At 55.0% G+C, this 13787-nt stretch overlaps 2 protein-coding genes across 4 annotated transcripts; one reads left to right on the top strand and one right to left on the bottom strand.

Moving 5' to 3' along the window:
- Nucleotides 1–1207: 1207 nt before the first annotated feature.
- Nucleotides 1208–4837, top strand: MARCHF9 (membrane associated ring-CH-type finger 9). The gene is made up of 4 exons (XM_060164735.1): nucleotides 1208–1716; nucleotides 2768–2923; nucleotides 3545–3737; nucleotides 3989–4837. The coding sequence occupies exons 1-4, from the start codon at nucleotides 1360–1362 to the stop codon at nucleotides 4321–4323; spliced, it is 1041 nt and encodes a 346-aa protein (XP_060020718.1). The 5' UTR covers nucleotides 1208–1359; the 3' UTR covers nucleotides 4324–4837.
- A 3227-nt stretch (nucleotides 4838–8064) lies between these two features.
- LOC132529360 (25-hydroxyvitamin D-1 alpha hydroxylase, mitochondrial) lies at nucleotides 8065–13521 on the bottom strand. 3 transcript variants are annotated; one of them, XM_060165702.1, is made up of 9 exons: nucleotides 12460–13521; nucleotides 11656–11846; nucleotides 10939–11141; nucleotides 10657–10857; nucleotides 10401–10573; nucleotides 10021–10193; nucleotides 9734–9812; nucleotides 9257–9454; nucleotides 8065–8928 (listed from the first exon to the last, which is right to left on the bottom strand). In XM_060165702.1, exons 1-9 carry the CDS (start codon nucleotides 12652–12654, stop codon nucleotides 8815–8817), a joined length of 1527 nt encoding a protein of 508 aa, XP_060021685.1. In that variant the 5' UTR covers nucleotides 12655–13521; the 3' UTR covers nucleotides 8065–8814. The 3 variants fall into 3 exon arrangements, 2 of the variants coding, with proteins under 2 accessions (XP_060021685.1, XP_060021686.1); XR_009543430.1 differs by lacking the exon at nucleotides 9734–9812; XM_060165703.1 differs by lacking the exon at nucleotides 10657–10857.
- Between the last annotated feature and the right edge of the window lie 266 nt (nucleotides 13522–13787).

Here is a 13787-nt window from a genome sequence, read left to right as displayed (position 1 = left end):
ATAAGAGCATTACTCTCCTTAATCACTTTCTATTGAGGATCTTTAGTTTGACAGTCTGTCCCTGATTACATACCCTCCCTTCTCCTGTTAATTACTCTTTCAGTAATTAGTTTTTTCCATTGTGTTTGATACAGTGAGCTCCCCTGGAATTCCTTTTCTCTAAGCACTGAAAAGGAGAGGAGAGGGAGAATGTAAGTGTAAGGCAGAAATAATGTGATGAGGGGGTACAACTGGTTCTCAGGGTCAAGACCCCCATAAAAGCAAAGAGCTAAGCATGTGTGTGTGTTACGTATTGTTCACTTCAGTTGCAGTGGTGGTGGGTCAGGAGAATACCAGGAAAGACACTCATCCCTTTAGCACTCCAGTCTCCCTTGCTCACTCACCTCCCTCACACATTACAATTACACACTTGTTTCTCTTACAATCCAATTCGATCCCTTACACACTCACCTCTTTTCCATAGTCACACACCGTGCACACTTTTCAGTCTTTTGTGTAAAAGTGTTTATTGCTTGAGTCCATCTCTTGCTCACTCACCTCTGACAGTTGCATAGCTTGCTTTCTTTGCACACTCCCATTTTGCACAAGCCTCTCCCTCCCTGGTGCACCTGCGTCTTTGACCACTCACCTTCCATCCTCACCCGCTCACCCCCCCCAACACACACACACCCATTCACACACCTATTCTACCCGAGCGCACACCCCTTTCCTTGGCCACTCCTCTCCCTCCACCCTCCCCCGGGCTCGCACACTCGCCCCCGCCTCTGGGGACACCTGCTCGTGCCGGGCAGGGCGGGGATGCGCAGCCGCGGCCACTTCACCTCCTCTCCCCTTCCCCGCCCCGCCCCTCCCTCCATCCCTCACCGGCTCCCCGGCTCCCGCCCCGCCCGCCCGCCGCTCCGGGGGGGGGTCTCCGCCGCCGCCGCCGCCGCCGGAAGGAGCCGCCATTTGCCACCGCCGAGCGCACGGGCCGAGCCGGAGCCGCGAGCCGGAGCGGGACTGGGGCCAGGAGGACGGCGATGGGGGGCGGCCCCGCCGCAGGAGGACCGGGGCGCGTAACCCCGGGAGCCCGGCCCGCCCCGGACCCGGACCCGCGGGGCGCGACACCCTGAGCCCCCCTCCCCGCCCACTGCCCCGGCCATGGCTGCCCGCCCCCCCGCCCCCGGGCCGCCAGCCCTCTCGGCCCCGCAAGCCCCGCAACCCCGGCTGTGGCAGCAGTGAACGGCTCTCGCAGGCCCCGAAGACCCCGGCCGGGCTCGGCTCTCCAGCGCGCGCCCCCTTCCCGGCCTTGTCCTCTCCCTTCCCCCAGCCGCCCGAGTCCCCCTTGCACGCCGCCCCCCGCCCCCCGGCGCCCGGACGATGCTCAAGTCTCGGCTCCGCATGTTCCTGAACGAGCTGAAGCTGCTGGTGCTGACGGGCGGGGGGCGGCCCCGGGCCGAGCCGCAGCCCCGGGGGGGCGGGGGAGGCGGCTGCGGCTGGGCGCCCTTCGCCGGCTGCTCGACCCGGGACGGCGACGGAGACGAAGAGGAGTACTACGGGTCCCAGCCGAGGGTCCGGGGCCTGGCCGGCGACAAGGAGCCACGGGCCGGACCCCCGCCGCCGCCTGCGCCGCCGCCGCCGCCCCCGGGCGCGCTGGACGCCCTGTCGCTCAGCAGCAGCCTGGACAGCGGGCTCCGAACCCCCCAGTGCCGAATTTGCTTCCAGGGCCCGGAGCAGGTAAGGCCCGGGCATCCGGCGGCGCAGGGAGGGGTGGGGCGCGCACCTGGGGCGCCCGGGGAGACCGGGAACAGGGGGCGGGGCCTGAGGAAGCTGGGCGGGACCCAGCGCCCGGGGTGGAAATGGAGTGAGGTTGGGGGGCTTGGCTGGAGACTCCGGGAGCGCAGATTTGGCGTGGAGGGGGATCAGGGGTCCCCAGGAAGGGGTGGGGCTTTCTCCTGGGAGGGTTCAAAATCTCTCCCCTTAACCGAGACACCCTTTCTCGCCCACTTCTCTCACCCCAGGGTCTCTGTAGGCTGAGAGGGCCTATCCTCTGAGAGGTGGGCAGAGAGAATAATGCTTCTTGAAGGGAGGGGTCCAGCCGGTGCCCTTGCCTTCCTCGATAGTTCTCTACGTGGGGCACTTTTCTTCACTTCCCATTCCACAACTTTCCTTCTCATTCCGAAGAATATCCTCTGTTTAAATGTTATGGACAAAGTTGTCCCGGGATAGTATGGGGGGGAGTTTCTATGTCGTGAGAAATTACTCTTTGATTAAAGGGGAACACCCTCCACTCATACCCTTAGGATTTCCCCCTTTTTGATACGTGGAAACTGAGGACTGTAACCTATCCCAGTCTGCACCACATCTGTGAAATACTTTACAGCGATGGGGAGTGGGTTAGGAAGGCATGGCTCAGAAGCTCTGACCCTGCCCTCCTGTCTCTCCAGATCCTAAGTGGTAGCCTTCCATTTGGGAACCTTTAAAGAGCACCCTTCTCAAACTCTGGAAACAGGGAAGACCCAGTATTCACCGGCCAACCCTCCCCCGCCCCCCTCGTCCCTTTCCATGTCTCTTCTATTGGGCCAGGGAAGATTACCTTGAGCTCTAATTTTTTTCTTTTAGGGTGCAGCCTTAGCTTCTTTCCTTGTTTTGGGTGAAAAGCCTGATTTTTTTTTTTTTTTTTTAAGGTGGGAGACTGACCTGGAGAGGAGGTTTTCCTCTCCTGTAGTGGAGAGGACTGGGGTCGGGTGGCGATAGCTGACAGGAACCCTCCTCACTCTTCCTCCAGGGGGAGCTCCTGAGCCCCTGCCGCTGCGACGGCTCCGTGCGCTGCACGCACCAGCCCTGCCTCATCCGCTGGATCAGCGAGCGGGGCTCCTGGAGCTGTGAGCTCTGCTACTTCAAGTACCAGGTCCTGGCGATCAGCACCAAGAATCCCTTGCAGGTGAGGTGCAAGGGGAGAACTCTGAGACTGGGGCAAGGGCCTTTCAGCAATTAGAATCAAGGACCCTCCAGGGAGCCTATTTATCCATTTACTCTTGATTTCAAAGTCACCCTCCCTACCATTGCCATAATTTAGTATCTGTCTGTAAATCCTCCCTTCCTTCATTTACTCACAAAGACATTTATTGGGCGCCACCTGTGTTCCAGGCCCTGGGATAACAAAAGAAGAGAAGATGGTAGTGCTGCTGCTACTGCTGGTAGCAAACATGTAGAGTTTTCTATAGGTCAAGTTCTTGGTGTGTATTAACTCTTTTAATCTTTATAATAATCCTAATAGTTATGTTACTCAGCCAGTAAGTAATGGAGTAAGGATTTGGAATTCAAACCTAGATGGTCTGGCTTCAGAGCACCTGCCTGATCATGCCTTTCTAAAATAAGACAGAAAATGGTCTCAATGTGAGAGATGCCACATTCTAGATGTGATCAAGGCACAGAGAAGCAGATTGTTAATCCTGCCTGAAGGGTTTCTGGAAGGCTCCTGGTGTATCCTTCTATTCAGGGCCACCCTAATCTGGCCCTCTGTCTCTTTCTGTGACTTTTTGGAGCCTTTTCTCCCACACAGTGGCAGGCCATCTCCCTGACGGTCATTGAGAAGGTCCAGATTGCAGCCATAGTTCTGGGCTCACTCTTCCTTGTCGCCAGCATCTCCTGGCTCATCTGGTCCTCACTCAGCCCTTCAGCCAAGTGGCAACGGCAAGATCTGCTTTTTCAGATCTGCTACGGCATGTACGGCTTCATGGATGTCGTCTGCATAGGTGAGGATACCTCTCTCTCTCTCACCTGCTCAGCATCTTTCTCCAACTCACACACTTAATTTTCCTTGCCCATTCCCTCAGTTTCAGGGCCACATTTTCTACCATTGGGGGCCTTTAGGGCTATCTCCCTTCCCTGCTTCTCCAGGCCCTTTGCAAATCCTGTCTCCTCCCCCTGGAGAAATGCTTGCTTAAGTACCTCTGGCCTAGGTCTGGGCAGCAGTTGACCCTGGATTTCTTATCCTCTTGCTCAGGCCTCATCGTCCATGAAGGCTCCTCTGTCTACCGTATCTTCAAGCGCTGGCAGGCAGTAAACCAGCAGTGGAAGGTCCTGAATTACGACAAGACCAAGGACATAGGAGGAGATGCAGGGGGAGGGACGGCAGGGAAGCCGGGCCCCAGGACCTCACGGACGGGCCCCCCCACTGGGGCCACCAGCCGCCCCCTGGCCGCCCAGCGCATGCGGACGCTCTTGCCTCAGCGCTGTGGTTACACAATCCTGCACCTACTTGGACAGCTGCGGCCACCAGATCCCCGTTCCAGTTCCCATTCCGGCCGCGAGGTTGTCATGAGGGTCACCACAGTCTGAACTAAACTCCAGGAGTGGGGATCTTGAAACAATGCATCAGCCAGAGATAAGCTGTCATGGCTGCTGGAGGTACCACCTGGACAAGGTGTTTGGGGCACACTGCCCCACCACTGAGGATCTCTGTGGGCAGCCTCAAGCTGGAGACATTGGCCTCTACTGCCCACTGGGTAGAGGTGCCTGGATGACATTCCAGCCCCCACTGACAGCTCCCCACACTCATCTTGCAGCAGCCAGTGGGCAGGTGGGGAGAACATCTTTTCTTCCCTAGAGAACCGTCCTTACCTCAGCTCCTAGGGCCTCCAGCCCCCCAGCTCCACTATGGTGACTTGGTGAAGGGGGTCCAATGTGAGAAGAAAGGGGCTGTAGACCCCCCCCAGTCCCCACCCCATGGCCACAGGGCAGCTGGCAATAAGACTAGTATACATTGACCTCCCATTCCCTGCATGAGGGTGGGGGTACTTCCCCCTGCTCCGCCCCCCATTGCATGGGGGGAGGGCATAAAGAATCATTTATATGCACGTGGAGACTCCTTTCTCATCTGGGGCTTTTCTGGAGGGTTGGGAGGTGTGGGCAGTTTTCTCTGCAGAGGCTGCAAATCCCAAATGCAGCAGTGGATTCTGAGTTGGAGGTGTAACTCCCACTTGGTGGTGAATAATTCACATTGGCTGCTAGGTGGCAGTGCTCAGAAGTATCTAAGGGGTGGACCTGACACCTGCATGTTGTGTGATTTAGAAAAAAATCTCTCCACCGTGGTTTTCCTGTCTACCTCATAGGGTTGGACTGAGGATAAATGAGGGATAGGTTGAATGCCATTGCAAAGAAAATCAGTGATGGCATAAAAAGATCTCTAGACTAGTTGATGGTCCATTTATTTCAAATAATAGCTGGTTAACAAATTCCAAAATGTTTTTCATCTGGAGTTGCACAGAGCCTTGGAAATTTGTGTTAAATGTTATAATAGATATGGAAAATATGAGGGGAAATAGACACTGCACATGTGAAGGATCGTGGTTATTTGCAAGAATGAGAGCTCCTCCAGCTCCCCTAAACACTGGGGAATGGGAAAGGCTGGAGCAATCCTTCTAGTTCTGGGGATCTTGTGGGTTCTAGTAATCCCTACCAGGTAATGTGCTCACCCAGAGAAGTGGTATGCAGTGAATTTGGGCTCGTTTGGAGTAAGACAGAATTTCCTAGAGTTATGAGTCTCCAACCCCAGTTTAAGCTACTGCTATGGCAATTCAGGGTCACAGGTCTGATCCTGCTGTGCCCCAGCTAGTGATATTAACTGGAAGATGTGCTTGGAGGCAGCAGCATAGAGGGCTGTTGTTTATAGAGAAAAGATTTGGGAAGGACTGGTTAATTGTCAGCCTAAAGCCTGGTCCCTTTCTCTCGAGGCCTTGGGGCTGTGTATTATATGAGTGATGTCTTTTACGTGAACTATCCCTCAGCAATTAAAATAATTACTTCATAACATTGCTTAAGTCAGATCCAGAGGCCTTTCCTATTATTGGTCCTTCTCTCAGGGAAGATTCTGCTCTGCCTTCTCCCTGGAGATGTTTTGGGGACAGTGCTTCTCTATTAAAGGTCACATATCCTTGCCCAGGAAATGGTCTTCTCCATCCCTCTCCAAAAGGGGTCTTGGTCGCTGTCCACGGTGCTGGCACCCAGACTCGCCTGGGAATATAGGAACCAAAGCTGTACTTGGGTTTGAGTTACCTGGAAGTGTTGAAGTGCATCACCTCCAACCTTGGAGGGGATCAAAGTGGAGAGAGGACTGAGGCTGAGCCTCCCATTTTTCCAGTGGGAAATCGTTTCCCAGAGAGGGAACCTTCCACATTCCCCACCTGGGGAGACAGAAGGGCCAGACTTCACTGATTTGCCTTTCACAGAATAACTGGTGGAGACCAAAAGGGAGACAGTAAATCCAAGTGACTCTTAGTTCTTATCCTGGCAGGCAGGGCTCAGGTAGCTATGACACAGTTGAGGCTTGTGCCAAGCCTGGGCTGTCCCCTACAATGGCCGCACATGGAGGCTCAGACATGCCCAAGAGCATAGGCACGCTTACACACAAACACACCGCCTCTGTTTCCACCCTGCGTCCTAAAACAAGGCCCGGTGAGAAAGTATGTTCCCCTCCCCTTCAGGACCATTGGAGGTCTCGGTATGGAAGTTGGGAACAGCGATCTGTAGGGTCCTCTCTCCTTTCCTTTTTCCACCTTTAAGAGATTCTTGTCCAGGAGAGGGGTCATAAGAACTGCTGCCCTCCTCAAGTGAGCCATCCTATTTTCCCATGAGGAGTGTGGGTGTGCAAAATCTTCCCCAGTGATTCCAGGGGAAAGAGTCTGAGAGGAAGCTGGGCGTTACTTCCCCTCCAAGCTCAAAACTGCTAAAAATCGGGTCACTTAGGTTCAAGTTGAGCTTAGTGGTAGGGAACGGGAGTGGAGACTGAGAACCCAGTAGGGAAGGAGCTGAGAGGAGGGGCAATAAGAGCACACAAACCTTGGTCTCTGCACAGGGCCTTGGGTATACCCTGCCCCTCTGTAGGTCTTACATAAATAGATACCTCCCAGAAGGCCAGTGGCTGACAGAGTTTCTGCAGTCAGGGAGCCATGTCTAGGGCAGGGGCTGAGGTGGTGAGAGGAGGGGGAAGTGTGAAGTGAAATCTCTGTCTCCATCTGCTAATTGGAATGGAGGGGAGCAGGAGGAAGGGGAACAAGTCCTGACACGGGGAGGGTAAGCTAGGCTACAGAAGGAGCTGCAGGGAATGTGCTGAGAGATGTATTTGGATGGAAGATGAGTTAATCTATATACATCACAAGGGGAGAACGGAGCCCAGCCTCCGGGGGGCCAGATAATGCTGACTCAGGGAAACAGAGGCTCCTGCTGCCCACCCCTCTTCTCCTGCCTCGGTGCCCTAGGGCTCCTGGCCACCTCCACACTTGGCTTTCATCCTGTCTGTCTGACTTCACTTCCCTGTCTTTCTCTGAAGGAAATTGCCTTGGAGCAACTTCTCCAGAGAGGACAGAGTGTCCATGCTAGGGTGTCCTTTGGTCCTGGCACTCCAGGTTCCAAAAGCACTCTTCTACCAAAGAGTCAGCCGTCTCTGGCCGTCTCAGCAAGTCCCTATCCACCCTTTTAACAGCCTAACCCTCGAAGCTACTTTTCACCACCATCCCCTTCATCTCTTACAGGGAGCCAGGCTTGGCTGTTCCCACTACAGATAGAAATGTGTCTGGCAAAACTGACCAAACATAAAGAATAATTTAATAATTAGTCCTCTTCATGTACCTGTGATAGTCCCCCAAATTTTTATAAAATCTTGTCCTCAATGATCTTCTCTATATTTTGGAGGTAATTAAATGTAGAATGACAAGTGAATAGTAAGTTCTGTGGTTAGTCTTTAAGATAATAAAAAATTAAAATTGCTAAATTACCTAGACCACAGTTCTGTAATTTAAATCACTGCCTCAATCTGTGATGGCCGTAATTATTAAAAGTATCTTCATTAATTAAGAAAAGAAAAGAAATGTGTCTGGGTTTGTGATGCAAACCATTCTCCCAGGTGTCTAGACCTCCCACTGTTATGGGGTCACCCCCAGGACCTAAGAAACCAAAGTGGAGGATTTGTACGATGGTCTGGCCTCCAGGTCTTATAGGAAATGAGAGTGGAAAATAAGTCAGTCAAAAGTCAAGGATGGAACATTCAATTTTTTTTTAATTTAAAAACTGAATATTTAAAAACTTCAATATATAAAAGGAAGGCTTGGGCAGGGACAGGTCCAAAGATATCTCTGCCTGTGACCTAAGTGGTGGGACAAGCCAAACCTAATAGTGACCAGAGAGCCAAGGAGAGTTTTTTAAAAATCATACACCAGGTGAGGATAGACTCACCTTCCTAGGGGCAAGATGAGAAAGGAGCAGGGTAGACAGAGCCTGGTAAGCTACTTATCCCTTCTTACACATTGCCCAAATACAATCTGAGAATCGATATGGTGTCAACCAGTCAGGGATAGGCCCTGGCAGGGTGTATAAAGACAGAATAAGACCTCATCCTTCCTCTCAAAGAGCTCACATGCAAGGAGAGAGGATCAACCAGGTGCAGACCAGATGCACAATTACTTAGCTCATGCCATGATAAGTGCTTAGCCAGCAGCAGGAGTGAATACTGTGAAGCCCCAAAAGGCCAGTGGTCGAATTCTTCCTCAGGCCACCCAGCATTATTAGTTAAAATCAGAGCTGGCCCTTGAAGGATGCATATGATTTGACCAGAAGGGCTAAGCAGGCAAATGGACCATGGTTTTCTCAGGGCTTGCTGGGTCAGGCCAAGTGCATATTTCACACCTCGATCAGGGCTGCTTCAAGCACTTTGCTATGGTCTTTCTAACCAGTTTGGTCAGATAGGCCACAGGGGAATACACATATCTTGGTCTTGTGCCTGATAAACGCCTATGATGAGAGAAACGGTGATGATGACAGTGTGCTTCCATGGGACTATCTGTCCACAAACTGTAGGTTGATGCTTCTGTCAGGTACCAGGACAGTCCGGGTCATGGGTCTGACGGGGGCAGCACCTGGCTCAGGCTGCACCTCAAAGTGGATCAAGATCTGGAAAGGGAGGAGGAAGGCTATCACTATGGGAGGGGTCTACAATGGTGGGTTTGATTGGTAACGGGCATTATTAGTGTTAGGATGGTCAGTGTTGGAATGGCACCTGTGGCGGGTAGGGGATGTCTTAGTTAATGACGGTAAGAGATTGTGGTAGGGAAAAAGATAGTCCAAATACCCTCACTCACCCTCCAGGCCTATGATGGGATTGACATATTTCAGAGGATTAGGTCTCCCAAGTCTTATATATTTTCCTATGCCTATCAGGAGAAGAGCTCATGGCTTTAGAGCTCCAGTCTGGGGAAGGTAGAAGATGTAGATCACTCACCTGGGCCAAAGCCATTTGCAGCTCAAGCTCTGCCAGGCGTCTCCCCATGCAGCTGCGCTTGCCAAAGCCAAAGGGGAGAGAGGCAAATGGGTGGGAGGCTGGACCATCCCCTAGCCAGCGAGCTGGACGAAAAGAATTTGGCTCTGGGAACTGGGCGGGATCCCTTGAAGTGGCATAGTGACACAGAGTGACCAGCGTCTGGTGAGGGAGGAACACAAACTTGTCAATTTGGGCTCAGGAACAACGCCAGGAGGGAATTAGAGAACAGAATCTCTGGACTGGGACAAAGTCAGGCTCTGGTTGGTTGTGATGTGGAAGTTTTCTGGGGTTACTTTTCTCTACTGCCCCATTATATCCTAGAGAGGCATTGAGGCCAAGGAGAGGGTTTGAAGGGCTTATTGGGAGTATTTGAGAACAGGAACAGTCCCAAGGTAGTGAGGGATGGCTTAGCAAAAGGGGCCCATAGGCTCTACTCACATTTTGGGGGATAATATATTCACCCACACAAATGTCTTTGTCTGGGACACGGGAATTTCCAGGTACCACAGGGTACAGTCTGGATTGCAGGGCACAAAAGGGAGACAACAAGATGAAGCTGGGGGCTGTAGCTTCCCTCTCATGCCCACCCCCCCAACTTCCAAACCCATTCTTGGCCAGGCGTAAAGTACCATTTTCCTCTGATCTCTCTCCCTGCTCCCATCTGCTAGCTGCTTCCCCAGCCCTTCCCCAGCATCTTCTCTAGCTCTCCTCTTCTGCCCCCTCACCTTAGCACTTCCTTGATCACAGCCTTCAGCAGGGGCATTTGCGACAGAGCAGTGGCTGAGGGGTGGGCACTGGAGCCGGGGCCCAAGGCAGCTGTGATCTCAGAACGGAGTGCCGTCTGGACTTCGGGGTGCCGAGAAAGTTCATACAGAGCCCAGGAGAGCGTGTTGGACACCTGAGGGGACAGGTGAGAGCGTCAGAGGGGTTGAGAGTGGGGACCCAGCATAGGGGGCAGAATCTGAGGCAGTCTGGAACCCAGGAGGTGCTAAGCCAGGCTGGCCTGGAGGACCATAATGGATCCCCTGCAGCAGGAAAATGGCCCCTGAGATTGAGGAGGTTAAGCTGCGGAAGTGGGACTCCCAACATGGAGGGAGGACCTCACCGTGTCCACTCCAGCTAGCAGCAGCTCCGTCACATTCCCTAGGATGGACGGGGCAGGCAACTCTTCCCGGAACAGGAAGTAGGTCAGGTGCGCCCCAAATCCCGTGTCCCCCTCAGACTTTCCCTGGCTCCTCATGGCTACTTCGGCCTCTCGCCGCTCCACGTGCTGCTGGGCTGCGGGCACAGGGGACAGGGACGCCTCACTACCGCTGAACAGCTCTATGCTCCCCCACTCCTACTTCATTTCTGTGCTTTACCAAATGCAAACATCTGGTCCCAGTCTCGGCAGAGGCGGTCCCAGGGTCCGGGCACGAGGCGGTGCAGCCAACCGGGCATCGCCATGGTCAACAGTGTGGACACAAACACCGATCTCACGGCGCGGATGAAGGTCTCTGTGTCTGGCGGCACTTCGGCCTCCAGGCAGCCGAGGCGGGAACCCAGCAGCACCGCAGCGATGCCTGGCCGGGAGGGGGCGCTGTCAGGGCACCGGGAGACCCGGACCAGGTGCCTCCTACACTTGCCCCTGTCTAGGGACTCACCTTCTAGTCCAAACTTGTAAAACTCTCCTGCCACGTCTCGAACCAGGGCGGGCGGCCCAGCGCCCAGTCCCCGCTGGCGCCGCAGTCGCCTCACAAGGTCACCGACCACGTCGTGCAGGGTCCCGGCATAGCGGGCGGCCGCCTGAGGCCGGAGGAGGAGCGGGGCCAGGAGGCTGCGGAGCCTCTGCCATTCTTCGCCTTCCCTGCGGGGGTGCGGAGAAGGGGCGCATCAGGGCAGACGGTGGTGTGTAGAGGCGGCCCGACGGGGCTGGCTGCGCTTGAGAAGGAGCGTGTTGGGCTGGGGTGGCCAGGAGGGGGGCTGCGTCTGTTCCCTTGGGGGTACAGAAACCTGCCCCTGCCTGCACCCGCTTTCCATCCACTCTCCTCCCCCCCCTCCTCGTTACTCATTTCCTGCCCCGGAGGGGCCTGGGTTCCTGGGTAAGCTGAGTCACAGAATCTTACTTTACATCTAGATCCTGGTGCCTCAGCCCCTTCCGTGAGTTCCCAGGATTCTGGCTTCAAAAGAAAAAGAGCGGAAAGCGAGGCGAGAGCCGGGCTCTACCTGAGCTTGGGCGAAACAGACTGGGGTGGAAACCTCGATTTGCCAGAAGGTTGGGGGAAACGACCGACCTCCCTCCACATCCCCAGACTGCCTCCAGACCGGCCACAAAAGAGCAACGCAGCTGGGCGTCGGGGCTTTGGGGCCAGAGGACTCACGCGGTGAGCAGTCCGCAAGCCCGCTGGCGGCGGCGACGGTGCTCCGCCCAGGGTGAGAAGCTGCAGCGTTCGGGCCGGGGTCCCTCCTGTCGTAGCAGCTGCTCGACGAGTGTAGGGGTCGCCACGTACACAGTGCGCACCGTCCCGAAGCTGGCCAACCACACCGGCCCAAAGCGCGCGGCGCCCTGCACCTAGGAGTACAGGAGCAGCGGACACTGGAGACCCGGGCCGGCAGCTGCCACCTCGGCTCGTGCCAACGCCAAGGGCGTCGTTTGGGGTTAGAAAGGGGGAGCTTCTGCTCTCAAGCAGTGTAAGGCTCTGATGCTGCAAACCCCTCCTCCTCTTTCCCTCACTTCCCATCCCTAGGAAGTTTGAGTGTTTGGCAAAACGGGGGGCTGGCGGGGAGGAGGGACTTGGTGCAAAGCTGACATTCTGGATCTCTCTTTGGTCACCTGGGCGGAGAAACCCCTAAAGGTTCCTCACGTGGGCTGTCCATCTCAGGACGAGCCTCCACTGAATGTACAGGAACGCGCTAACTTTAAGCCAAACGTGCCTCCCGCGCATTGTCCTGGATCTACCGAGTCTCCAGAATTCGGCACAGCGAGAAGGCGCTCTCTGAACGCACTCCTCTGCTGGGTGTTGGGACAGACTCCGCCCCTGGGGAACCACCGACCCCAGTCCCAACTTGTCTTTTCCATAATTCATGGGCATCTGTTCTCACTGGCCCTCCCTCCTACGTTCTGCACTAGGGTGTTGTTAAAGCCAACCTCCCCAGCTTTCAGTCCCGAGAACGGTGCCCTCTACCTGAAGCTCGTGTAGCCGTGACAGTCCCCCCTTGCAGAAAAGTTCAGCAAGGAAGCCCGGCGTGGAGGGGCCTGGGATGTCCGCCAAGCCCCGGGGCGCTGAGTCCGAGCCTCTGGAGCCCAGTGAGGCGCCCAGCTCAGGAGGGCAGCGGACGCGATGGAACACTCTGGAAGCGAGCTTGAGGGTCTGGGTCATGGTCTGGCTGGGGAACCCGGGAAAGAGTGCTTCTCCGGAGCGTCTTGCCCCAGCCCCTATTTAACTCTTGGGCTCGATAGTGGCGACGCCCCCTCTTCAAGCTCCTCAGCCAATCCCCTCTCCTGAGTGGTCTGTGCTGGGGATGAGCACCCAGGAACAGTAGGCGGGGCCGGAGCTGCCACAGAGGCTCCCGTGGACCTCATGTTGCAATGACCATCTTGGGAGGGGAGGCTTCTCCTCCTGGGCTGGTGCCCTAGTCCGGCAGCCTAAAGATCTCTTCCTCGGAAAGGCTATTTGGTGAGGCTTAGGTGACCAAGATACAGGCTGGGTCCCTGGTATTCCCATCACTTCCTCAGGCCCACTGGGGCCCATCCTCAGGAATTCCCCATCCTCCAGCTCCTCCGGGAAGGGAAGCAGGGAAGAGGCACAGCTGTAGCTGTCCTCAGATTCCAGGCTCATCGGGATGCACCTTTTTGGTATGTGAGCACAATTTTCCTGCATTACTACATCTCCCCCTCCCCCGGACCTGACACTGGGCAGATAGCAGGTGGGTTAACGGGTTAAGATGGTTCCAGGAGCCTTCATCTTTATTCCTTGGGAAGGGGGCTTGGTCTCTTCCGTCAACAAGCCCTGTCCTTCCAGCCATGGTAATTTGGTGCTTGAGGAGCACAAATGAAGGAACTTTTTGCAAATTAGAAAAGTTGAGAGATTTATCTGGGCTCCTGGACAGAGCAAGGGCTAAGCGAGTGCTCTGAATCTCCAGCTGACTCAGTCCCCTTTGTGGGGCTTTCTAGTCAGCAGCCCCTTTCCACTTTTAGCCTCAGAATCCTCCCCAGTTCACCTCTGCTCCTCACTCCCGCGCCCCCGGCCCTGGCAGGCTCTGTGTCAGCAAGTCAGCTCTGAAGTTCTGGGATCAAAGCAAAGGTCAACATGAAGAAGGAGAGGGTCTCCACCACCACACCCTCCCAGGATCTCCAGAGACAGTAACAATAAACAGAACACAGATTCCCCAGGTCAAGTCTTAGGCAGGGAGAGGACAGGAGTGATACACACTGTAGCCTTTCCTGAGAAACAGCAGCATGGGATGTGCACACATACACGTTACCCCCTGAACTGCAAAGTAAACACGAGTG

The sequence above is a fragment of the Lagenorhynchus albirostris genome, chromosome 11 (assembly GCF_949774975.1).
Source record: "Lagenorhynchus albirostris chromosome 11, mLagAlb1.1, whole genome shotgun sequence".
Lineage (NCBI taxonomy): Eukaryota > Metazoa > Chordata > Mammalia > Artiodactyla > Delphinidae > Lagenorhynchus > Lagenorhynchus albirostris.
This window is presented reverse-complemented; position numbering and strand designations above follow the sequence as displayed.